This window comes from Cnephaeus nilssonii (assembly GCF_951640355.1).
Source record: "Cnephaeus nilssonii genome assembly, chromosome: 22".
Classification (NCBI taxonomy): domain Eukaryota; kingdom Metazoa; phylum Chordata; class Mammalia; order Chiroptera; family Vespertilionidae; genus Cnephaeus; species Cnephaeus nilssonii.
In genome coordinates, this window is record NC_137093.1 from 17,630,028 (window position 1) to 17,657,625 (window position 27,598).

Here is a 27,598-nt window from a genome sequence, read left to right on the forward strand (position 1 = left end):
GTTTAGGATGACTTCGCTGTCCACTTAAAAAATATATAGAGAGAGCAAAATTATAGCACTAATATATATGTATTATTGATTTCAGAGAGGAAGGGAGAGGGAGAGAGAGAGAAACATCAATGACAAGAAAGAATCATTGATTGGTTGCCTCCTGCACGCCCCCTACTGGGAATCGAGCCGGCAACCTGGGCATGTGCCCTGACCGGGAATGGAATTGTGACCTCCCTCCCAGTTCATGGTTCATAGGTCAAAACTCAACCACTGAGCCTCACCAGCTGGGCCACCTGTCCACTTTTCCCAGACTGACCCCAGAGAATTGCCTTTCCCCAAAAACCACTTCAGATTCAAATCAAAGGGCAAACATGGGAAGTGTTAGTATTTTCAGTTTCTTGATTTAAATGGCAAGCCTAAGTCAGTATACATCTAAGAACGTAGATTTGGCAATTACCCTGATTCTAAATATGAAAAAACGGGTGAACTCCTTAATAGACTAGGCTCATCTCACCATTTACAATCCCTCACCCACACATCACAAAGGTACAGTCAAGTTTTTTAGCTAATTTTGTGGTCTTCCAACATACAGACATTCTTACTAGGTGAAGAACTAAGGAGAAAGGCATTAGACTTCCCAGCAGGGCACTGAGATGAAGGTAGGTAGTCACTTTTCATAAGAATATGATAACACTAAGGAGAGATTTATGTTCATAACGTTGGACAGGTCAAGTCTGTGCTTAATTATTTTCAGGAAGACCCTCCCCAACCCAGTGCCACCTGCTCCCCTTCCTGTGTTTTCTTTTTTTCATAGCACTTACCACCTTTACTATTTGTTTGAATGTAAGTCCCACAGAGCAAGGATGTTTGTCTGGACATCACTGTGTAGTAGTCCCCTCTTATCCATGGGAGATATACGTTCAAAGAGCCCCCAGTGGATGCCTGAAACCCCGGATAGGGAACAACCCTACATGTACGGCTTTTTCCCTATACATAGTGTCTATGATAAAGTTTAATTTATAAATTAGGCACAGGTGGAGATTAAAAACAATAACTAATGATAAGATAGAACAATTGTAATAACGTACTGTAGTACAAGTTATGTGAATGTGCTTGCTCTCTCTATTTCTCTCTCTCTCAATATTGTAATCACCCCTAACTAGCAGTAAATGGCTTGTTGTCACTTGTTTCATGGGACCCCTTGCTGACGTCTTCATATAGGCTCGGTGGTTTCTGGTGCAACATATTGCTGCCAATAAAAACACACTTTCTGTTCATGGCTTCCACCCACAATCATGATGCCTTTCCCATCCCAGCGAAGCCTTTCTCATGCTCGCTGGCTGTCACTTTTGCAATTTGAGGTGCGACAGCAAAGCGAGCAAGACTTTCTTTTTCCTTCTTCACAATTCCATGGAGATTTGTTCCTAATGTCGATATTCGCAACCTCAGCGTATAATTTCTTTCTCTTTCCTCATTAAGTGGAGAAATTTCACCTTTTTACTTAAAGAACGCACTTTACAGGCACATCTGAATGGCCAGCATCCTTACTCCTGCGCTCTGGGGCCATCACTAAGTAAAATAAAGGTGACTTGAACACAAGCACTGTGGTACAGGGACAGTCCATCTGATAACCCAGAGAGCTCCTAAGTGGCTAAGGGATGGGAAGAGGACACAGCATGAAGGCGCTAGACACAGGATGATTCAGATCATGGGCCAGACAGAGTAGGACAGTGTGAGATTTCATCACGCTACTCAGAAGGGCACACAATTTAAAACTAGGAAGTGTTTATTTTCCATTTAGTATTTTTGGACCACGGGTTACTGAAACTACAGAACATGAGACCACGGATAAGGGGGACCGTGGTACTCACAGCCCTGAGAACAATGTCCAACACAATAGCAGACATCCAATAACATTTTGTAACGTGGAGATGTGTTGTGGGATATGAGATATCAATTATGTCCCATAAGCTAGTGTCGGGGGAGGGGAAAGATCTCGGGGTGGGAGAGGGAAACAAAAGTGATAAAGAGCCACCCCCTCTCTTCCAAAAGATTCTCACCAAGCAAGGGAGATACGTGCACAACGAATTCCACGAGGCCTATCCAGTTTGGCTCAGTGGATAGAGCATAGGCCTGTGGACTTATGAGTCACAGGTTTGATTCCGGTCAAGGGCACATACCTGGGTTGCAGGCTTAATCCCCCGTGGGGGGGGGGGGGTGCAGGAGGCAGCCGATCAATGATTCTCTCTCATCATTGGTGTTTCTCTCTCTCCCTCTCCCTTCCTCCCTGAAATCAATAAAATATATATTTTTTTAAAAAAGAATTCCACTAGAAGACTGGACAGGGCAATAAACACGAGACTCTTCCAGGTGACCCTTGACCTGTAGAACTTTGGGAGAAAGAGATGCCCAAGTTCAATTGTGGCACGGGCACAAGTCTGCATCCCTTGCCGCCAGAGAGCGTGAGAGCAACCTCACTGTGAAATGTCAGCATAAGACGTTCAGATCAAGGCCCTGAGCAGAGTGGAGGGGGCTGAACCCAGACAGACCACCTCTCCTTGAACCGCAAGCGCTGTTTCCTAAGCGAACGGTTAGGTTTTCTTTTTTCCTACCTGGAATCCTCTTAACCCTGAGGCAGATCTGACTGAAGAAGTGGGCAATTTAGTTGTGTCTACATGGCCCTATAGTAGCCAGGGGTTGGGGAGAGGGGGGTCGGGCAAACATCCAACTAACCTAGTCAGTATGAATGGCCTTCCTGCATAAGGCTGGCTCAGAAACTCCACTTTGAGGCTCTATCCAAATAAAGAGGTCATTTAGACTTCTGTGTCACTTAGACACAGAGCCCACAAGAGAAGCAAAGTGAGAGGGAGGCCCCGGCTCAGCAGGCAGCCTGCGTGACTGCGGCGGGGCCGTGCCCGGCCGGTGCGCCACTGGACTCTCCAAACTTTTCCTCTTTCAAAACCATCCATTTTTCCCCCCCAAGCATTTTGCTCATATGTCTTTTTGTCCTTTGCACGTGTAATATCTGAAACAGTACCTCCATTCTTCTCCACGCAGCGGGTCCGTCCTGAGCCGAGGCACTGTTTGGATTCCAGGACGAGGTCCTTGAGCAAAGGAAATCTGATCCAGGATGTTTTTTTTCCCCCCGAGTTCCAAGTTTGAAGACAGTCCTCCCTAGATATTTCCCTCCTCCTGGGGGGCTCAGTGGAAGCCAAGGTCCTCTGTTGCTCTTTGTAAAATAAGATGCCACTGAGGCGAAGGCTGGGCTGCCCCTATAGGACGGGTTGAAATGAGGTGAGGACCCTGCTTCAGAGCCAGCTGCACGGGGACTTTGAGCTGACAGGGGTGCAAGGAGGATGCCAGACAAAACCTAAGCCTAATACACCAACAGGCAGCACATACCCCCACCCCTCACTACCTTCCAGGGTGATATTCTTCAAACGGGGGCCCAGGATAACCCATTTCTTCTTTTAAAAAAAATATATGTGTTTACTGATTTGAGAGAGAGAGGAGGGGGAGAGGGAGAGAGAAAAATCGAAAAATCGATGAGATGAAGGAGAAACATTGATTGGCTGCCGACCCGTACTGGGGACCAAACCCACAACCCAGGCATGTGCCCTGACCGGGAATCGAACCAGAGACCTCAGTTCACAGGATGATGCTCAACCAACTGAGCCACACCTGCCAGGCCATTTCTTCTTTTATGAAAGCGAGCCACCCTTTATTCCAGTTGGGGAATCAATGGTCGTTATCACAGGAATGGGACTGTCCTTCTTATCCTTCCCCAGGCCTTCCTTGCTGAGCTTTGTAACCTCGTTTCACCACGATAAACCTCGGAGAGGTGCAGGCGAGGTCACGTCGCCTACATGTACAGAGTGCCTATTTTTAAATCGCCATGTAGCAAATGCTTGTTTCATCTTCCTCGCAACCCTAGAAAGTATTTGTTATTCATCCATTTTAGAGAAGCAGAACCTGAGGTTTCAAAAGGGGTGAGGAACCTTTTGACCAAGGTCACCCAACAGAGCAAATGGTAGAGCTTGGACCTGAACCCAGGGCGGCCTGGGTCTGAATGCCATGTCGCCACCACAGAGGCAAAGCCCCCTAGAGAGAAAGGACACCTTGGCGAGGGCGCCCTGCACCTCCCAGGGACGCTCACTGCTTATGCACCGGTTGCCTGTGCACTGTGTTTGCCGGGGGAGGCCAGGCCTGTAGGTCAGGCATCTGGGCGGTCACCGGCAGGGGTTATAGCAGAGACCGTGCCTAACAAGAAGCTGGTCCCGAGTTGTGGGTTGAGAAGGTTCCAGAAGCAGAGCAGGCGTTCACAGGCCGGGGTGCACTATCAAAGGCATCATAGAGGAGAGCCTGGAGGCAAGCAGCCTGAATTGGGTTGGTGGCCAGACGGGGCCCTTAGAAGCCAGGATCACAGAGAGAGAGAGAGAAGGGTTTTGGGGGATCATCCAGCCCAGTCCTCCACCAACAACACAGATGGTGCTCCCATGCGCAGTTCCTCCCTGAGAGCCTGGGGGAGGCATCTTCCACCTGCCCAGCCTAGCGCTTTCTTAGGAAGGTCAAGGCTGTGGGTCAGCATCCTCTGTACTAACACCCTTCTCCATGGTCATCCTCTCTCTCTCGAGAAGGGAGGTCAGGATCTGACCAAGAGGAGCCCCGGCTCGGAGCTCCAGCAGCCGTGCCCCCTCCTGGGCTGAAAGGTCTGATTCAGAGCCCGGCTCTCCAAGGATAAACAGGGCGAGGCGCTGCCAGCCTTCTCGGCACAACCAGAAATTCGATGAGAAGGTTCAGGGAACATTCATCTTTTTCCATCAAGTAATTGAGCGGGTGGCCTTATGTCGTCAGGAGCGAAGAGAGAGGCCCTTGTGTGCGGGCGTCCCTGCCTCCAGGGCCTCCCGGTGAGGTCATGACAAAGTGGAGAGCCGCGTGTTGCCGGGACACGGGGCCTTCAGACGGTGAACCGTGGGCATCAGGGCAGAAAAATGTCTTTCCTGAGACGCTTGGCCAGACTTCTGAGGCCCGTGTGAAAGCTTCACACAGAAACTGAGCTAACACAGTTTCTGGCTCCCCCTTCCAGCCGGGGCTTCCAGAAAAAGTCCGTCTCCACGCTCAGATTTCTCTCCCCGGGAGGCTCTCCTGGAATCTAAGGGGCCATCTAGTGTCAACGTAGCCACGTCGGGCGTCCCATGATGGAGATACTGTTCGGGCCATTGTATCCAGGAGGCAGAGTTCCCCACGGGTGCCTGGCGGTGCCCGCATTCTCCACGACAGGGCTCTGGTCTCTGTCTGCTGTGGGCGACACTGACCTCAGGACCGCCTGAAACCACACACACTAGGCCAAGCCCTTTTGGTGACTCGTCTGGGGAATAATCACAATATTTGTCATCTACGAAGCCAGGTGGCAGCAGCCTTCACCCAAGTCAAAAGTGAGTTTGTCAGACTCGTGTGTGCTTTTGTGCTGACAGAGCAGGCTGCCACCGCACCCCAGCCCGGACTGTCAGCCATCTGCTGGTCGCCATCAGTCACACTGTGCCCTTGGCTGCTCCCTCCGCTCTGTTTCCAGAAGCCAGTTCCCAGGAAGCAGACAGCAGGCGTTGTATTCGCGGGTGGGGGCTGGCGCTGGCGCTCACTCAGGTGGCTCCGGGGACCAGCACGCCCACCAGGGGACCCCGCCACGCCCGATGACAGCCAGCCGGGGTCAGGGAGGCCTGACGCAGCCACAGGTAGTGTTTGCGCAGGAACGCCAGGCGCCAGCTCAGCGCCCTGGGCCAGGCCTTTCCATGTTGGTTCTAGGCATAGTTCTGCTTGTGTGTCCAGGACCAGAGCTGACCAGGCTGCTCAGTGTTCAACTTGCACGACAGTTAGTAGGAGGAAAACAAACCCTCCTTTCAACAATGACATTGAAAATTGATCAAGTTGAACGCTGGCCACTTCCATATGTGGCATCTAGTCCGTGACTTGCCTGTGGGGACAGATTTTAGCCGGTGCCTGTAGTGGATGGGCTGCTGTCCATTACGCTCAGAGGGCTCACGGGGTTAGCAGAGTCCCCTGGAGACGGCTCAGCGGGGAGAAGGAAGGGTAGGCGCCTTGAATTCTCTTCAGCCAGTGAAATAGTGAACATAAGAGGAAATGTGGATGTTTGGCAAGAAAGAAAACATGGTCCATCTATTCATTCAACAAATATCTACTGGGCACTTGCTGGGCTGGGCACTATTCTAGGTGCTTGATAATTAATGTCAGAGAACAGAAGAAAGGTATTCAGGTGGGAGATGCAGACAGTAAACAACATGAATTAATTATTGATTAAGTTCCGTGATCAATGGAAAACTAAGAAGTAGCGCATAGGAAGGGGGTAGAGGAGAGGGAAGGAGAGGAGAGGGGGAAGTTATGTGTGTTTGGTAGGGCTGGCGAACGTGTTTCTGGGTCTGAACGTCCTGTAAGTTTATAATAATGATGCAAATAATAACATGAATTGCTGGCATTTTCCACGTCTGACTTGGTGCTAGGCCCTGTGCCAGGTGTTTGCTTGGATATCTCATTCAATCTGCAAGGCTGCCTGGGTTCTTAGACCTCCCAGGCAGAATGCCAGACCTTGGCTCTTGGCGTTGCCCTCCTCCGTCCTCATGCTCTGTCTCTGCAGTAGGACTTCCTCCAGAAATACTGGCTTTCATTTCAATCTTACACTTAGTGGATGTCCCCGCAAAGGCCCGAGCCCTCAGAGGCATTGGTTGAACTCCTCAGTGATGAAGCTGAGGGTCCTTTGTAGAATCAGGTGCCAGTAGTTGGACTTTCCATCAAATAGTTGAGGACGAAAAAGCAATGGGAGGGAGACTTGTGGTGTTTGTTGCTCAGATGCACACACGGCTCCTAGACCCTCAGCTAGAGACACCAGCCTCCGAATGGCCATTGCTGTTGACTTCTCTGCTAGCTTTGCCGTGAGGACACAGTGCAGCCTGATTGTTGGTGGCCTCGGATTCAGTTGATTTTTTTTACCCACTAGAGGACTTTTGTGTTGGTTGGGACCTCCATTGTTCCCTCAGCCAGGCTTCCCTCATCCCCCTTCCCACCCCGACCCCCATCCCAGGTGGGCCTGTGGGAGAATCATGGCCTACAGCTCTACAGCCCCAAGGCCCTGAGGCACCGCAGCCAAGATGGGCTGCCAGACACTTTCTGATAAGGTACCAACTTCAGCCTTGGCCGGGCACTTAGAGTTACAGAAGAGCCCAGCCATCACTCCCGCTGTCCGTTTTGGGGATTCATCCACCCATTCTGTAACTGCTGCATGTCTGCTCTGTCCCTGGAGTTAGAATAAAAGAATAGGAGGAAAACTTGATAAGAGGGTGGGAAGGGAATAACCAAAGAACTTATGTGCATATGTGCATAGCCCATGGACACAGACAATAGTGAGGTGAAGGCCTGGGGGTGGGGAATGAGTTGGAGGGGGTCACTGGGCAGGGGGGTTGGGAGGGGAACATGGGTAATACTTTCAACAATAAAGACCAAACAAAAGAAGTCAGTGGTAATGATAGCCATAGCCATAATTTGGGCTAAAAAAAAAATGGTTCCGAATATAACATGGCTGTCATAGAGGATGCCTTCAGTAAATGAATGAATGCGCAGAAAAACCGATTAGAAAACTTGAACACAGATCTTATCAGTTCAGTAAGTCAGGAGGCAAGTCAGGACTTCAGATAACACACACCGATTCCTGGAACTTAGTGATTTGTTTTTTTCTTTTTGCATGAATCTGTCACTTTCTGTTCCACTTTATGTTCTGTTCCTACTCAATTCACCTCCTTCCCCCAGGCGCTCTCCCATCCTACACACCACCACAAGCTTCGTCCTCCACCACCCCCTGTTTTCATGGCATTGCTGCCTGCCCACAATGTCTCTGGGCTTCCACTGCCTGCACCCCAAGGTCATTAAACGTGCCTACTGCCATCAACATGGCCTTGAACACGCCCTTAGCCCCCTCTTCTAGCCCTCTCTTCCTCCTCGTTCCTCTACTTCAGTCCTGAAGCTGCCTCTATGGTTGCCCCCAGACATCACTTGCACATCCCATCACCCACTTCTGCCCTATGTCTGTCTGCATTGCTCACTTCCTTCTCTCCAAGGAAGTCTCGCTCAGTTCAGATGACGCCAATGACACTCTCTTTTCCCTCCTTCACCTCCAGTAGCCTTAATGTCCCCACCACTCCTTTGGTCCATTGCCCATCATTCCTCACAATCATAGTTATCTTCTCATAGTCAAATGCAAGGACAGAGAACATTTTCATATTACCTAATATCCACTCTATGGCCAAGCACTCAATACATGGCAGGAGTCACTCCGAAGTAAATCACTGGAGGCCTACCCAACATCCCCCACCACAGAAAAATCTTCGAACCCCACCTTTCCTTTGGCTTATACCAGCTTTGCACACACTCGTCAGACCCCCGCAGGACAGCCCAAAAAAATGCCCACGAGAGCCATCAACCTCATTCCAAGCTTGTAAACGTTAGGTTTTTCGTTTGCTTTTGTTCTATTTTGCTTTTAAGCAAGCAGAGGCATCTGCTTGCAGGAGGAATTGTGAAAAAAAAAAAAAAAGTCAAGTAAAAATAAAAGCAGACCACGTAAATGAGTTGAGCTTTGTCTCCCTTTTGTCCCCTTCCCTGCTCTCTCTCCCCCCACCCCCACCCCCTCACTTTCTGTTTTGCTTTTCATGCCAGTTGCTAAATACTGTAGTTTCAAAACTGCACTGGCTTTTCCAGAACCAGGAGGAATGTGCATTCGCACGTGGATTTTTCCACAAGAACATTCTCCCTGTCTTTCGGCTCTTCTTCGCCAGAAACAACTAGAACAGAAGATCAGATGCGCCCATCCATCTTTGCAGTTCTTCCTCTAATTCGTTAGAGGCTCAGTTGGGGCGGAGGGGATGGTTTGTGTTTCACCCTGTCGGGCTGTTGTTTGATGAGGTTTGCGCTCCATTTGTGCGGATGGTTTTCATGGTTTCTTTGTTGTTCATGGGAAGACTTTGAAAGGCATAATTCTGTGTCCTCGAGCTCTTCTGCCATGCCTGCTCCGTGTCACCACGGGACTCACACCAGGAGAAAGGAAAAGGGACGTTTCCAGCCAGTTAGTGAAGCACAGCTATGGAGGCGTGTGGGAGAGGGTGGGATCACAGATGTTCAAGTTCAATGGAATAGTTCCCAGGGCGATTGGGAAGCAAGGCTCTAGTCATTTCCAGGCGAGGCATCGCTCCATCCCCTCACTTCTTGTTCCCACCCCTATTTCAGCCACGCCTCTGGCCCTTTTTCTTTCTCTGTGGTCATCGGGCCTAGCCCTTTCCACTCTCAAGAGGAACACATGAGAGCCCTGGCAGGTTTGGCTCAGCGGATAGAGTGTTGGCCTGAGAACTGAAGGGTCTCAGGTTCACTTCTAGTCAAGGGCACGTACCTCAGTTGCAGGCTCAATCCCTAGCCCTGCCTGGTAGGGGCACAGGCAGGAGGCAACCAATTAATGTGTTTCTCTCACTTGGATGTTTCTTTCTGTCTCTCTCCTTCCTTTCCATTCTTTTAAAACTCAATGGAAAAATATCCTCTGGTAAGGATTAACAACAACAAAACAAAAAAAAAGAAAAAGAAAAGAAAAGACAAACATGAGGGCCTAGGTGAGTCTGGGGTGTGCTCACACCTCTGAGACATCATCACAGCATGGGTGTGCTGGGGAAGGGCTAGAGCCAGCCACCTGAGAGGTCGTGGGCCTGAACTTTGAGACATTCTTCCCATGAAATCTTGAATCTGGACGCTGCCCATCTCTTCAGAGCTGCTATAGACATATTTTCTTTCTGTTTATATTTGCAGAAAGCTTTGTAAGACGTCTCACATATGTTTAGCATTTGATCATCACCTGTCTTAGTCCGTGGGGACTGCTCTAACAAAGTACCATAGAGTGAGTGATGTATAAACAACCGAAACTTCTTTCCCACGTGTTTGGAGGCTGGGAATCTAAGACCAGAGTGCCAACGTGATCAGCTTCTGGCCAGGGCCTCTTCTGGGTTGCAGATTGCCGACTTCCTATGGCATCCTCACACGGCAGGAAGAGGGCAAGCTAGCTCTATAGCCTCTTCTTACCAAGCCACTAATCCCATTCCTCAGGGCTCCACCCTCACGTCCTGATTACCTCCCAAAGACCCTACCTCCTGATACCATCACATTGGGGATTGGGTATCAACCTATGAATTTGGGGGAGAACACACATATTCAGTTCATAACATTAGCCCTACCCTACAAGGTAGATAAATCAGGTAAATTTTAAGTTTCATATTAAAGAAGGTTGAATACAGGAGTATGTTGTGATTCATCCAAGGTCTCATGACAAGTAATGTTGGGGACAGAACTTGAACCAATCTTATGACTTCAAATTCAAGGTTCTTCTGTTACTTTGGCTCCCAATCAGAATATTCATGCTCCTTCCACTCACCCCACCTTTACCCCAGGGCGAGAACACACTTCTGGAATTTAGTGGTGTCTAAAAAGTGATTGCTGAATTAAATTTAATTTCTCCTGATTACTAAAAGATCATCTTCACACAACCTTTCTGCAAAGCAGGACATGCTGATGTACAATTATTTGTTGTTTTTCATTAGATCCTTCTTACGACTCAGTCAGGAGAGGAGGGTGGAGCAATAACATGAATTCTGGCCTCAACAAAAGTAAGTAAATGTCACTCTGTCTTTGGGAGGAAAACATTTTTCCAAGGATGGGGTGGAGAGCTGGGTCATGAGATAAAAAAGGAGAGGAGCAAGCATTTGTCTTCCTGTTTGTTGAGTGGGCATCAAAATTAATTGCCAATTTAGGGCCTGTCAGTGATACCGGTTCCTTAAAGAGGGTTGGTTTTCGTTCAGAGCCTTGAGTTTGGTTTCATTGCCTTTGGTTTGAGAACTGTTGAAGGCAGAAGGTTTCTCAGGACAAGGTTCTATGTGAACAAATAGTCACTGGATTTGGATTCTGTCATTTAAGTGATGATAATAACCCTCTATGACTTTGCTGCTCAAACCGTCGAAGCTCAATCATGTCAAGGTCACTGTCCCCGTTTCATGAGAGGTTGAGATGAAGGATAAGTTGGTGAGGAGATGGAAGGGGTCTGAGTCATCAATTGGAGTTGAAGTCTGACCCAAAACATCCCATGAATGGGGGGGAGGGAGAAGAGAAGGACTCAAATTCCTGAACCAGAATGTGTCCCTCTTGCTGCCTGTAGGGAGTAAAATATCAAGCGCATGAATGGATGTTGAAGGAAATTATTTCAGGAAAGAAGTTGGGGTTACAAATGTATGCCTCAGCAATAACCAAGATCCCTTTTTTAAAAAAAACAAACATTTTTATTGATTTCAGAGAGAGAGGGAGAGAAACATCAATGATGAGAGAGAATCATTGATTGGCCGCCTCCTGCATGCCGCCCACTGGGGATTGAGCCCACAATCCAGGCATATGCCCTTGACTGGAATCGAACCCGGGACTTTTCAGTCCACAGGCCGGCGCTCTATCCACTGAGCCAAACCCGCTAGGGCCCAAGATCCCTTTTAATGATATGTGTGATTATTTGTTTACTCTGTGCCCAGCACTGGGCACGTTGGGGTTCACAAAGATGAGTCGGGCTCAGAGCAGCTGGGGAGGGAGCCTTCATTCTTCACTCTCCATACATCACTCTTTATCCGTGAACCTGGGGCCGTCTGAGCTGGCTCTAGAGAGAGAAGCAGGATTTGGACCTGCAGTAATGGGGAAGACAGACCCTCCCAGAAGCGGGGGCCAGGGAAAGACATCAAGGCTGATGTGCCTGACAGTCAGGGAGGACTCCGGATTCCTGGAGCTTAGCTGTGTGAAGGGAAAGAAGTCTGGGAAGGTAAGGAAGGGGGAAAGAAGGAAACCTGGAGGACAGACCTAATTCTGTAGTCAATGAGGAGTCACTAAGGTTTTTAGACAGAGAGTGCAATGGTTTAGGGAGATTCAACTGGCTAAATAGCATGTGACAGGTCTGTGGGAAGAGCGAGGAGTGGTGAAGATACCGGTCAGACTGAGCCTTAGACTGTGCAAAAAAAAAACAGCGCAGATCTAAAATGGGCATAACAGGAATGGGAAAGGAATGGGAAGGGTGCATGGGAGATTCCAAGGAGGAAGCTCATGAAACAGTCAACACAGGAAGCAGGTGCTCTTCACTCAAACGTCGCCTTCTCTTAAAGGACCTCTCTACATTTTCTATTTTTACAATGAAACTCACAGCCCCAGGACCATTAGCCGTGCTCTCCCAGGTGTTTCTTGTTGTTTGCCACTGTCTGCACCATCAACCTCTAAGTTCTAGCAGGAGCTGCTGCCTCATGGCTCAACCCCTAGCATCAAGAATGGGCAGCGCACAGTAGAGTCCAGATAAATAGCTATAAGAGAAAGTGAGTTGATGAGTGAGTAGCGAGTGAGTGAGTGAGAAAGTAGCTTTCTCCTCTGGAGGGCATTTGACAAGATATTCCTCTCCCCTTCGGAGGTGGCCCCACTGACCGGATTTCCTCTTCTCTTGCTGTAGGTCCTCCCCTGGCAGGAGCACAAACGATGAGTAAGAATACTGAACAGCGGCCCCAACCAGGTACCTGTCCACCATGTGTAACCCCTCCTCTGCTTCTCACGCAGCCACTGGTTCCATGTGGCCACCTGAGGAGGACTTAAACAATGTGCTGTCTGTGTCATCACTTTTCCACGTAGGGTCTTTGTTTGACACCATAGCAGATCTGAGAGTCAATTCTGGCACTGGAATGAGGTTGTTAAATGTCAGAGGTGAGAGGCACATTAAAGATGAAGTCTTCCAATGCCTCGTTTGGAAAAATAAAGGAACTGAGGCCCAGAGGGGCAACGTGATTTGCTAAAAGCCACAGAGCTCATTGACAAGAGCTACCCCATTCCAAGTACTCTCCAAGCCTTTCGTGTTTCACCAACCTTGCTTTCAAAAACACCTCCATCCTGTGATGGATCTACTTAACAATTTAGACAGGGGAACTTTTTTAAAAATATATATTTGTATTGATTTCAGAGAGGAAGGGAGAGGGAGAAAGAGAGATTGAAACAGCAATGATGAGAGAAAATCATTGATCGGCTGCCTCCTGCATGCCCCCTCCTGGGGATCAAGCCCACAACCTGGTCATGTGCCCTGACCGAGAATCGAACCATGACCTCCTGGTTCATAGGTTGACACTCAACCACTGAGCCACACCGGCTGGACAGGCAGGAGAACTTTTAAAAGCATGGAATTGGAGACTTTTAGCATTAGAAAGGAACTTAGAGACATCCAAGTCTATAAATCCTTCTTTAACATCTCAGTCTTATGATTGCCCCACCTCTACTTGAATACTTACAGCAACAGGGAGTTCACTACCTAGCTGGGCTCAATTCCACTATTTGAGCCATAGTCCCCTCCCTATAACTCATTCAAGTTTCCTAGTTTACCCTTTGGAGAAATCCTCCTCCTATTCTATATGAAGATCCCTCATATAACTGAAGGCGGCTCTTGTGCCCAACCCCAAGGCCAGCCATGTCTTCTTCATGTGACACAGCTGAGATTAAGGTTTGAATAAGCCATTTGCTTTGAGATGGGCAAACACTGTTTCCATCTCCACTGAAGACAGAGCAATAGCAGATTGACTTAGGATTCATCAGGAAAGTTTAGAAACACAAGACAGACAGGGGATTTGACATAAAAGATTTAAAGAATCCCTAACAACAACAAAAATCAGATGTGACCTACCAAAAAAATGTTTGTTGTCATACTGTGTGGATAGAAAAGGGTAAGCTAAATGGCCTTAGGGACTCTTCAAAGTTAATTTGTGGGCCTAAGTAGAAACCCAAAAATCATGCTGATTTTTTTTTTAAATTGCAATTATAACCATAAAAATAGTAAAATTGCACCAAACATTTAACAACATGGTCAAGTTGTAATCAAGCTCTCTACCATGATTTCCCCTGAAAAAGGAGACAAACCTCACGTAAAACCAATATTGCAGAGATTTTTTAATAGCTAATCACATAAATGTTAAGTAAACTGAGATACAAGAACCGTCACTTTATACTTAAAATACAAATTCTGGTTAGTTTAGTGTTGACATTTCCAAGCTTAAAATCACAGAATGTTGTACTAGGAGGGAACTGAGGTATCCGGTAGCCCAACCCACTCATTTTGCTGATGAGAAAACTAATACCCAGAGATGGTCCAATGGCCTTAGTTTATAACATAGCTGGGGCTAGAAACCAGCTGCTTGATTTTGGGGGTGTATGTTTTATGCCTCCACAGAAAAGCAGGGGTGTGTAAAGTTGTTAGTAACAGGTAGAGCTATTAAAGACCACTAACCATTAGATCTTCAAGCCCATTTAATAAACTATGTTCACCTTATTCGTTTTGATGAAATATATAGCTAGTTCCTTTCCAAATGGTTTCATCACTCTGTTTTAGATAATAACAGCATTATCTACAAACTTTAGACACCAAATATGAAAAAAATATAATGCTGTTACTATTCCATGTTGTTTCTATAAATACTGGGATGAATCCTAACTGTGATCACGATCTTTGGGGTCTGCAAAAAACAAAACAAAACAAAAAAACAGTCAAGTTTTCTGAAATCAGACTTTCCTATGATATTGAAATAAAAGTACAAACCCTTGAGGTATTCTTATTGTTAATGCTGTTATTCTTATGTTTTTAATAACAGTGAAGCAAATCTCCTTTTTTGTTTCCTTAGATCCATATCAGATCCTGGGCCCAACCAGCAGTCGCCTAGCCAACCCCGGTGAGTTGACTTTGACCTGCAGGATTTTCTTTCTAGAATGTTCCATAGCTATGTGAGATCACAGAGACCTCTGTCCGAAGTTCAGACACCTGACTGGGGAGCAACATGTACTTCTTTCCTTGAAACATTCAGCACCGGTTTCTCTAGTGTACCAGTGAGGTCAGGGCGGGTTATTTGGTGGCAATAGTGTCCATTAGCCAAGGATGTTTCTAGAACGCAAGCGTGTTATCACTGCACACCTGCACTGAGCCTTAGCTTAGTTATAAGTGGCACAGGGAAAGGTTTCAGGAGGGAAAGACGGGGTGGGAGGACACAAAGCCACTGGGCTCTCAGTTACCTCCCTCCTGCGAGGCACAAGTGAATAAATATTCCAAAGGTGTTTTATTCTTTTTTTAAAAAAAATATTTTTATTGATTTCAGAAAGGAAGGGAGAGGGAGAGAGAGAGATAGAAACATCAATGATGAGAAAGAATCATTGATCAGCTGCCTCCTGCACACCCCCTTCTGGGGATGGAGCCCACAACCTGGGCATGTGCCCTTGACCAGGAATGGGACCATGACCTCCTGGTCTATAGGTCATTGCTCAACCACTGAACCACACGGGCCCAGCCAAACATGTTTTATTCTTGATTTTAGAAAGCGTTGCAAGCTATCTGGCCTTATAGAAGAGGTGTGCCCCTAAAAAGTTGTAGATGAAGTAAAGTTGACGATGTATTTTAAGGGTTTGTTATAAAAAGAATAACTCTAAAGTGAGTTCTAAATCAAGACTGCCGAGCATGTGAGCTGATAATAGGCTGTCCTAGTGCAGGAGTGAGGCCCGCACCCTCCCAGCTGTGCGCACTGACCCTGCGGGGTCTCCAGGCCCAGTCTTCGGTGCCTGGCCCTTTCTGCCCAGGGAACAAGAAGCCAGCCAGCTCCTTCTCCTGTCACTTTTCTCTCGGCCCAGGTTCTTCTCTGTAGAACTTAGATGGGAGCTGGGCATGAGTGCCCTGCTAAGGAGCATCCTGTCAGCTTGATGCCTGTGCCACACCTTCTGCCTGTGACTGACAGCAGCCTCCTGGCCCACACTCTTCCACTCCATCACTGAATATGAGAGCTGGCCAGTGACTCAGGCCTTTACAGAAGAAGAAATCCCAAACTCTTGCCCAAAGGAGTGGCTGTGGTTTGCCCCAAATCACCCAGCTAGCTCTGGGCCATCCAGCACCTCATTACCCACAGTGCATTTCACCAGGCCTTGGGGCCCATTGTTTTAAGATCTAACTATGCTTATAATGCCCATCTCAGCAGCAAATGATAAAGCAAATCAACACTGAAAAGAATGGGCTGCCAAGTCAATTCTGCATGTAAAAGGAAATACCGATGTGTTTTGTTTTGTTTTGTTTTGTTTTGTTTTGTTTTGTTTTGTTTTGTTTTACAAAGGGTGAGGGAATCCTTGCATTTAGGGGATTGGATTCTGAAATGTTCTGTTTTCCCGTTGTCTCACCACCTGCAGGAAGCGGGCAGATCCAGCTTTGGCAATTCCTCCTTGAGCTACTCTCCGACAGTGCCAACGCCAGCTGCATCACCTGGGAGGGGACCAACGGCGAGTTCAAAATGACGGACCCCGACGAGGTGGCCAGGCGCTGGGGGGAGCGGAAAAGCAAGCCCAACATGAATTATGACAAGCTGAGCCGGGCCCTCCGATACTACTATGATAAAAACATTATGACCAAGGTGCATGGCAAAAGGTATGCCTACAAATTTGACTTCCATGGCATTGCCCAGGCACTGCAGCCACATCCAACTGAGTCGTCCATGTACAAGTACCCTTCTGATATCTCCTACATGCCTTCCTACCACGCCCATCAACAGAAGGTGAACTTTGTCCCGCCCCACCCGTCCTCCATGCCCGTCACTTCCTCCAGCTTCTTTGGAGCAGCCTCACAATACTGGACCTCCCCCACGGGCGGAATCTACCCCAACCCCAATGTCCCCCGCCATCCTAACACCCACGTGCCCTCACACTTAGGCAGCTACTACTAGAAGCTTAATCATCGGTGGTCTTCTAGCTGAAGCCCATCCCTCACACTCCCCGGAATACTTTGGACTCTAAAGGACATACGTGGCCTTGAAGAGAAAACAAAACTGGATGTTCTTTCTTGTTGGATAGAACCTTTGTATTTGTTCTTTAAGAAAACAATCCTTTTTTTAATTTTTATTTTATGTTGCTTCCTCTACCTTGAACAAAGAGATGGGTAATTCCATGGGCCAGTAGGCTAATGTGTATTCTCAATCTCCTATCATCTTCTGAATGGAATATTTAGATTACTGGAATGGTTGTATCATGGTTCTATGAAAGAAACTGTAAAATGTCTTTATTATTTTTATGACCAAAGCAGTTTCTTATCCACACACGGGTCTTATCATGGGTCTCGTAGGGTTCTCTATGCTAAGGATTCGTGGACTTAACCAGTTAGGCTCTGGTTTGAGACTTAGTGAAAATAGAGGCAGGAAGCTTATAACCTTGTTTTAGGGAGACCTAACTCAGTGGATAGCAACTGGAACATTGGTTGTAAGGCCAGTGAAGTTTTCACCCAACTGGAATTTTAAGAAAGAAGATGTGTGTGTATTTAAGAAGCCATGGGCATTGAACAATTCCTCTCAATGGGCAATATGTACTAGGCTGATCATTTTCTCTAGAAATACTCAAGATATTAACTAAGAAATGTTCATGCAAGCGCAGACATTCCTGAAAGACAGAGAAATAAATAACTATTTTTTTTTTTTAGATAGTGACAGTGAGTCCCAGAACTTTGAAAAGTCTTAGGGATTTCTAAACACAAACAGATCCGCAGGCGCTGTGCGCTTGTCAGACCGTCAGTCCAGGGTCACCCAATCAGAAGGCAACTTACTGTATAAATTATGCAGAGTTATTTTCCTATATCTCACAGTATTAAAAATAAATAATTAAAAAATTAAAAAGAATAAGTAAACGAGTTGACCTCGGTCACAAAGGCAATTTTACTATCAAATCAGTCGGTGTTATTTTTTTAAATGTAATTTGTACATCTTTTGTCAATCTGTACATTTGGTCTGTTTGTACGTTTTTATAGCTGGTTTTGTTTTTTTTTTAATAAAAAAGCATAATGTGACTATTGCTGAAAAGGAAACAGACATTTAAGTCACTGACTTGCTAGAAAGAGAAGCACTGGTTGTAGTTATTTAACAGGTGTGCACACGTTACCCAAGGAGAGCCATTGAAACCTTGACGCTTTGGACATGTTTGTACATACCATCCTGTCCTGCAATCACTGCAACTTTGAAAGGAACAAGCAAACGTTCCCTTGTGGGCACAAGGGATTTTCCCGCCCTATATATGCAATATATTTTCTAGATATTAAAGTATATATAATTTTGCAGGTAATCGTTGACTTTTGTAAACTATGTTAAGCTGACAACTGTCCATGAAGACTACGTTGTAAAATAAACTAAATAAATTGTGCCTTCTTCTCTCAGACCTGAGGATGTCGTCTTCTTATTGACTCCCTCCCATAGGCCAAGGGTCCATCCTGGGCCAACCTGTTTGCTTTGTTCCAGTTCTCGGACACAGATTGTCTATGGCCTTGACTGTCATCCTATACACCTCTTTTCGGCTGGAGGAAGGTTGAAATAACATTAAAAAGAAATCTCTGCAAACATCATCAGCCATGTGAAGGTTAATTTTAAGTATTCAGTTGACTGGGCCACAGGGTGCCTTGATGAAACATTATTTCTGGGTATGACCCTGTCCATTAGACTTCATTCTATTGCATCCACTATGCTCCTCAAACCCAAGTGGCCAACCCCCCCGATACTCCAACAGAGAATCAGATGGCCCAGCTTCTACCCTGTTCCATGCTTCTATGTCTCTGGATCTATTTTGTTCAATAGTTTATTTTTGTTCATTAGATTCCACATATGAGTGAAAAAGGGGACATATTGTAATACTTTTAACAATAAAGATTAAAAAAAGAAAGATGGCCCAGCTTCCTCTGGTCCCATGCCAGGAATTTATATGGCCCATGCAGATTTGTAAGATCCTTTTTCTTCCCAAGGCAAAAACTTTCTTCAAAGTGCTTCACTGTTAGGTAGCTTGTTTTCAATTTCTCTTTTTTATAATGGGGGGGTGGGGAGGGGATGAGGCTTGGAAAGTCCTTGATGTGAGGAATTAGACCCACAGTGTTGGTAACCCTATGAGCTTCCCTTGGTAACACTGAGTATCTTCTAGACAACAGGTCTACCCAGGCAGAATGAGACGCGCTCCAGAACTTTGCTCTCTAATTTGTTTAACTTGCACCCTGCCATTAAAAAATGTGTTAGGCCGGCGTGGCTTGGTGGGTGAGCATCGACCTATGAACCAGGAAGTCACGGTTTGATTCCCAGTCAGGGCACATGCCCGGGTTGTGGGCTCAATCGCCAGTGGGGGGCGTTCAGGAGGCAGCCAGTCAATGATTCTCTCTCATTATTGATGTTTCTGTCTCTCTCTCTCCCTCTCCCTTCCTCTTTGAAATCAATAAAAATATATTAGAAATAAAAAGAAGCTATCCCACTCGCTAACAGGACCAACACACCATTTTTTTCCTTAAAGGCATTTGGCGGAGGAAGGAGTGGCAATGCCAGGTTTAAGATTGACTGGTTTACTGGAGGCATCCAGCTGGCTGGTCACAGAGGACAAGCAGGATCTTGTCCTCCGGCTTCTGGCTCAGTGTTGCCCCCACTCCAGCGTTCTGCACCTACGCCATGACGTTTATTTGTTCTAACAAACAGTGCGAGCCAAGGAGAGAGAAGCGTGGCACAGCTGTGGGCAGTTCTCCTGGAAACCAGTCTTCTCCAAACTTGACAGCCCTTTGGAGCAGGAGGTCATATTTTTTAGTGTAAAAAAAAACATTAAGGACGCTCTGTTTTCAATATCTGCTGTTTTGAGACATGTTTATTGGTCAGTGACCACCAGAAATGTAATAACACCTAAACTAATCGTTGTTTTTGTTTAAGCAAGAATATCTCCATGCAATTGAACAATGAATCAGATGTTTATGTCGTCCTGTGGCCGGCAAACTGCGGCTCGCGAGCCACACGCGGCTCTTTGACCCCTTGAGTGTGGCTCTTCCACAAAATACCACGGCCTGGGTGACTCTATTTTGAAGAAGGGGCGTTAGAAGAAGTTTAAGTTTAAAAAATGTGGCTCTCAAAAGAAATTTCAATCGTTGTACTGTTGATATTTGGCTCTGCTAATGAGTTTGCCAACCACTGATGTAGTCCATGGGTCATGCATCAAGTGTGGGCCATCAGATGGGGTGTGACTCATTTAGACCAAATGAGATCAAGAGGCTCGAGAACACCAGGGCAGAAAGGAACATCTGTCTCTCTTTTTTAAATTTTATTTGTTGATGAGAGAGAGAGAGAGAGAGAGAGAGAGAGAGAGAGAGAGAGAGAGAGATGGATTTGTTGTTCCACTTATTTGTTGTTCTACTCATTGGTTGATTCTTGTATGTGCCCTAACTGGGGATTGAACCTGTAAACTTCGGCATATGGGGAGGATGCTCTAACCAACTGAGCTATCTGGCCAGAGCGTAAGCCAGTGTGCTGCCAGGCCAAGGCAATGGTTGGGGGAGAAATAAAACACAAAGCAAAACGAAACAAAAGGCAGTGCTTTCTGTAGGTCCTCTGGAAAGTTGGCTTCACACTCTGCTTCCTCTAATATCTGTTCATTAATGGCCATCCTGTAAACATGTCACCTTAAACGCTATTGAAAAGACACCACGTTGGGAAGCAACCCTGAGCCTGGCTGCCTTGCTCCCGCTGAGCTTGGGATCTGCCATTCACAGCAGCACTGGGCTGGTGGCCAGCACTCCCTCCTGAGGCTGTAAAATGGTGCTTAGTATCAATGGGAGGGAGAGGGGAGGTCATAAAGAACCTGAATGGGGGGCCAAGGGGTTGGGTTCTGGTGAATAAACAGAGGCTTCAGCTCGTATCCAGGAAGAACTTTGTGTTTTGCAAAAAGCACAGCGGACACTTCATCATGTAGAAAGCTACTGAAGTTGAACTGCACTCCCTCCGCCAGGGAGCCAGCCAGGGGTAGGATTAGGAAAGGTCTGCTGATTTGGAGACTACAAATCCCAGGCTCCCCTGGGGGACAGACACTTTTGAGAGGAAGTGGGTTAGCCAGTCAAACCTCTAGGGTTTCAGCCAATTGAGGAAGCACATGAAGGGAAGCTTTTTAAAGGAATGTGGGCTCCCAAGCCTGGGGTCTGTCTCCCTCTCACTCTCACTGGGCCTCCTGTCTAATTGTTTCAGGCTGTCTGAGCTGGGAAATTCCTAAGCACATAGTCAATTTACACTTCGCTTAAAAGCTCTAGGGGGAAACAGAGAGGTTTCCAGCGAGACCACTCACTTACCTACAATTGCTAAAACTAAACTTGGATTTTTTTAACTGAGTTGCTTTATGTGTTTGCTTAGTGGGAAGAGAGGCAATTTAGGTAGAGAAGCGAGCAAGGATGCAATGCCAAAGGACCTGGCTTCAAATTCTGACCCTTCCACCTTCTGGGCAACTATCTGTACCTACACACTGGGGAGCTGAGCAGTCAGTATCTCCTGCAAGAGTTCCTGTGAGGTATCAGGTGATCCCCATGGAAAACCCATAATAAATTTCTGTACAGGAAGTAGATATATAATCAGGGTTATCTGTTGGTCTTTGCTAGGTTTTCTCCAAGAATGTTTATTAAGTCCTTGCTAACTGGTGAGCCCTTTGAGTGGGGAGTTGAGTACAGAGTAGATTTTTGTTTTACGGCCAGAAAGGCATTTTTTAAAAATATTTTTTTATTGATTTCAGAGAGGAAGGGAGAGGGAGAGAGAGAGAGAGAAACATCAATGATGAGAGAGAATCATTGCTCAGCTGCCTCCTGCACGCCCCACACTGAGGAACCATCCCACAATCCGGACATGTGCCCTGACCAGGAATCAAATCGTGGCCTCCTGGCTCATAGGTCGATGTTCAACCACTGAGCCAATGGTTATTGAACCATATGAGAATAAATTGCCAACCTGATGCTTCATCCCAACAAATACGTTATTGTGTATTTCCCACAATGTTGTTCTCCTACATAATGTAGTACAATCATGAAAATCCAAAAACGAACATGAACAGTTGACCACCTAGAATCCTCAAGCACCATCCACTCTTCCCTAATTGCCCAGTTCTTGTCTTTTGTGAAAGGATCCCATTCAGAAATATATAGTGCATTTAATTATCGTGTACCTTTAGTCTGGAGCACTCCCAAGGCATTTCCTTGATTTTCAAGGCTCTGGCAACTTTGCATATTATAAGCCAGGGATTTGGAGAATGGCCCTCAATTTGGGGTGGTCTGGCATTTCTTCATGCCGAGGTTCAGGTTAGGCACCTCTGACAGGTACCAGGAGTGATTAGCTTCCTTCTCATAGTAACCTGAACATGGCACACATTTCAACCTTTTCCATTCTTGATGGGGTTTGTTTGGATGATTTGATTATGGTGGTGTCTGCCAGGCTTCTCCGCTGTAAATTACTCTGTTCCCCTTTGTAATTAATAAGTATTTTGTGTGCTTTGAAATTATGTAAATGCCCCATTCGTGGTTGCATTTCAATGTATTCATGCACTTCTTTCTATCTCTGAAGGCTCGTGGTTTTCTATCTTATTCAGTGAATATGAGATGTTCTTATCATTATTTATTTTGATGACGACATTGTCCCAGTGGCAGGCCATTCAGGCTTGTTTCTGTGTCCCTTGCTGTTATTCCCAGTAGTCTTGGGGCCCTTCCTGGACAACATCCTTGGGGCTCCCTGTCCCAGCCCTGGAGCCGGTCATTTCCCCAAGAGTTATTGGTGCTTTTAGTGAAAAGTGATATTTAGAAGCAGATATCTGGGGGATGGGTGTGCTCATTTCTTTGCAGTGTTGCTGCTCCCAGGCCTTCTCAGTGGACAGAACTAGGCAACATATGTGTATACATACATGCACACACATATTTATCACCTATACACACAGATATACACTGTATTAGTCAGTGTTCCCAGAGAAACAAAACCCTAACACCTAGCAAGTGCCAGGCTTTAGAGAAGGTTCTAGGCCATGCCTGTTGTTTGTCAAACTCCACCCACCGGGCAGAAAGGTCCAAAGCTCAGCTGCCCAGCAGTTGGAGGCAGGGCGAGGGGTCAGTTCTGCTCCATCACGGTTCACCCCAGAGACACATAGAGAAAATAAAGCACATAGGCAGACGTCTCAGTTCAAGAATAAGCCCAGAGCATGCTTATAATTCGCCTGGCGATTTCTGCTGAGTCAGGGTTTGGTGCTAATTGGTTTCCCCAGACGTCTTTCCCATTGATTGAGATATTGCCCTAGGCGCTGGCTTTCAGAAAAGTTTAATCAGGCCTCACATGTATTCCAGCAATATTTTCTAGACACTGAATTTCCTGACAACTTTCTCTTCCTTTGGTCTTCCTGTCTTTTTAGGAACTTTTATTTTTCTAGTCTTTTTCCTCATTTAAACAAAATTATAGGAGCCTGGCTGGTGGCTCTGTGGTTGAGTATCAACCTATGAACCAGGAGGTCACAGTTTGATTCCTGGTCAGGACACATGCCCAGGTTGAGGTCTTGATTCCCAGTGTGAAGTGTGCAATTTACTCTTTATCTCATCATTGATTTTCTATCTCTTTCCCTCTCCCTTCCTCTCTGAAATCAATACAAATATATATTTTTAAAAAATCATATTAGGACATTTAACCACCAGGAACCAATTTGCATAGACATCCATTTGAGAACTTTAAAATGTGGAGAATGCAAACTCTATCCAGAGGTGCTTGGTCTGTAGGGAAGAAATATGAACTTGCCATTCATTTCTGAAAAGCACAGTTAGTTGGACTGTAGCTGAGACCTGTCTTTAAAAGAGGATTCCGGATAATCCTCAGTCTTTCCCTTTCCCACTGAGTCTTTGCAAACGTCAGAGATTACCTGATCAGAATCCAAGACACAAAACTCCAATGGATCTAATTTTTCAAGTAGCTTCAATCTCACAGCAAATCCTAAGATTGCCGCTCATGCTCACAGTCAACCCTTCAAGGAAAGTTTTGGGCAAAGGGCTTGAAGAGGGAGCAGTAGAGGAAATCAGGGTTTCCATCTACATGATTGATTACATGGCCATGGCCACAGCCATCCCTGAGCTTCCCCACACGCTTAGGACACATGCATCCCTGGAAGACGCCAGCCCTTACTTATGGGAGGTTTCACGAATTCCAAGAGGACTTCCTGAGTAGGGTTTCCAGAAAACTCCAGAAGTATCATAAAAATCACATTGCATACAGTGTGCACTGAGGTTCAATCTTACACTGCAAGAAATATCTAGTTTCCAGGAGGCCAGTTATTTAGTTTGTTGAGAGTTAATTACAAATGACCTCCAGCTTTCCATCCACACATCCCCAAAAGACAACGGAGGCAAAGCTAGAGTCGGAAGAACAGCGTGGCCGCGTAGCTCACATGCAGTAGGGTCCCAGGAGGGAGTCTGTCCCGCCTCCAACATTTTGGGTAATCGTAGCAGATGGACAAATGTCCTTTATGCATGAGGGCCTGCTGGTTTTCCTGGGAGAAACTCTGACAAAAAGACAGAGGGACTGGTCCTGGGCTTTTCAGGATGCAAGTACCACAAATCTTCCTGCAAAAATATTAGTCTACTCAGAGTCACAGCATCTTCAGAAGATGAACACGACCCTCCCTAACTCCTCAACCATACTGGTCTCTGAGAAAAAAAACAAGGAATTTCCTGGTCTTGGTGGATTTATGACCAAAGATCCAACCACGGATGACCCAGGTCATAAGTGCTGGCTGTACAGCAAATTCAATTATCCTAAATTCCTACACATCACCCCTCTTCCTGTCCCTGGGCCCTTTCTCATCATAATCTTTCCTGGGCCATCGACCCCCACCGGAGTGTCAGAGCCCAAGTTCAAGCTCCTGGCCAGCTCAGAGCTGAGAATCAATGCCGAGGGCATCTCATCAGAGGGAGGATGCCACGTTCTTTTTGAAGAGCGGGGGACATCCATTCAGCCCCAGCCTGCCCAACCACCACGAGGACCAAGTCAGTGAGTTTTGTCCCCTCTCAGCAGCCATCTCCAAGGACGGAGACAGCAGCACTGGGATCTGAGCAGTTGTTTTTCAGGACTTTACAGTGGATGCTTTGATTCCCAGAGGGCCTTACGAACAGATAAAAGAAGGACAATTCTTGAAAGCGTTATCTGCTGAGGTTTTAACACCGTGGTGCACATGACATTCCTGTTCTTGGTGTGGCCTCCCCCAACTCCCTCCCCTCGTCACGTACAGTTAAAGAGCACCCCTACGTTATTTAGACAGACTTCCTGGAAGGTGCGTCTTTGGGTGGGAAGAGACAGGCACTCCCTTGGGCTTCTTCGAGTCCTGGGAACTTACTGTAAAACCCTCAAGGGGCTGAAGGAGACAGGACCCTTGAACAAATGGACAGACAGCCTCCTGGATCCTGAAACAAAAGAGGGACTAGAATCCAAGGAATTCAAGTGGGAATGCTACTGAGTTCCCGTGACTAAAATACCCTCTTCACATCTTCTTCCTTGTTCTCCCACTACCCTGGACTCCGCCTCCATATTTCCCAGTTAACAGGCCGGGCTAATTGCTTGCTAAGCTAATTAGTATCTCCTCACTCTGATCACCTCAAGGTTTACTTGAACTCTATGGATTGGCTGTCCCCAGTTAGGGCCCAATGGCAGTGGCCAGGAGGTGGACATGGTACCGAGTGGGGCTGGGGGCACGGCAGGCACCAGGACTGGCTGGCCTAGGCCACCCCTATGGCCAGATGCTGTCAAGTGTGGGAAGATGGGGCGCAACATCTCCTATGAAGGGAGCCCCAAGCCCCAGCTTCCAGGACTTACTTGGTCTTTATGTTTCACCTAGAAATCTTGTTATGTTACGGAAAGTTTTAGAATGTCATATTCTAACAGGATGCTGCGTCTCCACTGGACCTAGGCTAACGCATGGCACTTAGGGGTGGGGTAGGGGAGGATCTAACATTGAGTGAAGTGGGCTCTCCATGTTCATGGAACCCTTACCACAACCCAACCACGTGGGCATGATCAAGCCCGACTCACAGCTGAGCATGCTGAGGCTCTGAAGCTGTGCTAGAAGGTGGACGTGGACTTGAGACCTTATGGAGCCATCAGGACCTTCTGACTCTTCTCCTTGCCACCTGCCACTGAGGAGACACACTGGCCCAGAGGGACAGCTGTTTCCACCGCAGAGCTGAGACACAAAGCCCTGTACCGTTTCAAAGCATCTTCTCCCACTTCCCTTTTCCTGTAACACACATCACCGAGTCCTTTACCTCCGTGCTTGTTAACTGTCTGTCTCTCCCCACTGCCACGTGAGTTCCATGCAGGCAAGTCTTTCTCACTTCTGTCCCTGCTGCACCCCAGCACCTAGAGCCATGCCAGCCCGGGGAAGGTGCTCTGCATACGTTCTCCCAGGAGAGGTGTCCTGGGGGCGGGGGGGGGGGGGGCACCCACTTACAGGGGGACACCCACTCTACAGGTGAGGTCTGGGCAGCCCCTCTGAGGAGCTCCAGCGCTGGGTGCATTGGGCTCTGCTTCATTCCGGAATCCACATTAGACAAGGTAGATGCCCAGCTTTACAGGGAAGCTGCTCTTGTTGTTTCTAGAAGTCTCCCTCAGCAGCAACATGTGGTCCATGGGAGAAAGGTTTTTAATGTGTTTGCTTTGAGAAGGGTTCCTGGAGGCCCTCCCTTACCCCACCCCCACCAGCACAAACACACACACAGAGAGAGAGAGAGAGAGAGAGAGAGAGAGAGAGAGAGAGAGAGAGAGAGAGAGAGGGGTCTGAGGAGAGACAGTTACCTGGCTCAGCTCTGTCCTGACCACCCAGGTCCTGGGGGGGCCCCACTTCCCCACCTCCCTGCGCCCCCCAGCCCGTCCCTCCCCCAGCCCTCTGTGAATCCAGCCCATTTACAATTCCCTTTGAAAAGGTCTCTGTTTGGGTGAGTTCCGTGGGCCCTGCCTAGAGCGGCAGATTATCTGAAAATAGGTGTTATTGATTACAACCAGGTGGTCTTTATGGAAAGGGGTCCACTTGAACCAAAATAAATATTTGCCCGCACAAAGAACAAGGCGGGCCCTGTGGCGGGGCTGGGCGTGCTGAGGCCTGTCCTGGCCCCGGCGCGGGCTCTTCGCAGCACAGCCCGGATTGTGTTTCCTCAATGGGACAGCGCGCGGGTGGGGGGGCGGCTGGGGAAGGGGGCGCACAAAGGCCCGCAGGTTCCAGCGCCAAGGGCTCGCCGCCCAGGCCGGCTGCGGGCGCGGAGCCGGCTCGGGCCTTGCAATTGTATTTTCTTTGGCTTTCTGGCGCGCTCCTTATTATTTATTTCTTTTCCCTCTGTTTTATTTTTATTTTCAAGTTGCCGGCAGGACTGGATGCCGTCCATTCACCCCGCTGCCTTGGAGCGCGGCGCGCAGACGGCCGGAGCCGGCGCAGGCTCAGCCCCACCGCCCGCCCGGCCGCCGCCGGCTCCCGGGGAGGGCCCAGCCGGGTGCGGGGCAGGGCTGGGGGACAGCCGGGGAGCAGGGCTGGGGGTCTCCCGGGTGGGACGTGGAGGGGGAGGGGGGGCGGGCGGTGGCTCGGAGCAGGGGCGCCGAGGGGGCAGCGCGGCGTGGAGGCGGTGCCAGGCTGCGCCCCTGCCTGGATGGGGCAACATGAATTCAGCTCCACCGGGAGT

General features: G+C 47.6%; 1 protein-coding gene across 4 annotated transcripts in view; it reads left to right on the forward strand.

The window, feature by feature from the left end:
* Positions 1-18,300, forward strand: part of FLI1 (Fli-1 proto-oncogene, ETS transcription factor) — a 126,099-nt gene extending 107,799 nt beyond the window's left edge. For all 4 annotated transcript variants that reach the window (XM_079762585.1, XM_079762586.1, XM_079762588.1 and 1 more), the window contains 4 exons: positions 10,629-10,694; positions 12,554-12,613; positions 14,757-14,804; positions 16,297-18,300. In XM_079762585.1, coding sequence (XP_079618711.1) covers positions 10,629-10,694; positions 12,554-12,613; positions 14,757-14,804; positions 16,297-16,826 — 704 coding nt within the window. In that variant the 3' untranslated portion in view covers positions 16,827-18,300. The remainder of the gene's footprint in view (positions 1-10,628; positions 10,695-12,553; positions 12,614-14,756; positions 14,805-16,296) is intronic.
* The last annotated feature ends 9,298 nt before the right edge of the window (positions 18,301-27,598 follow it).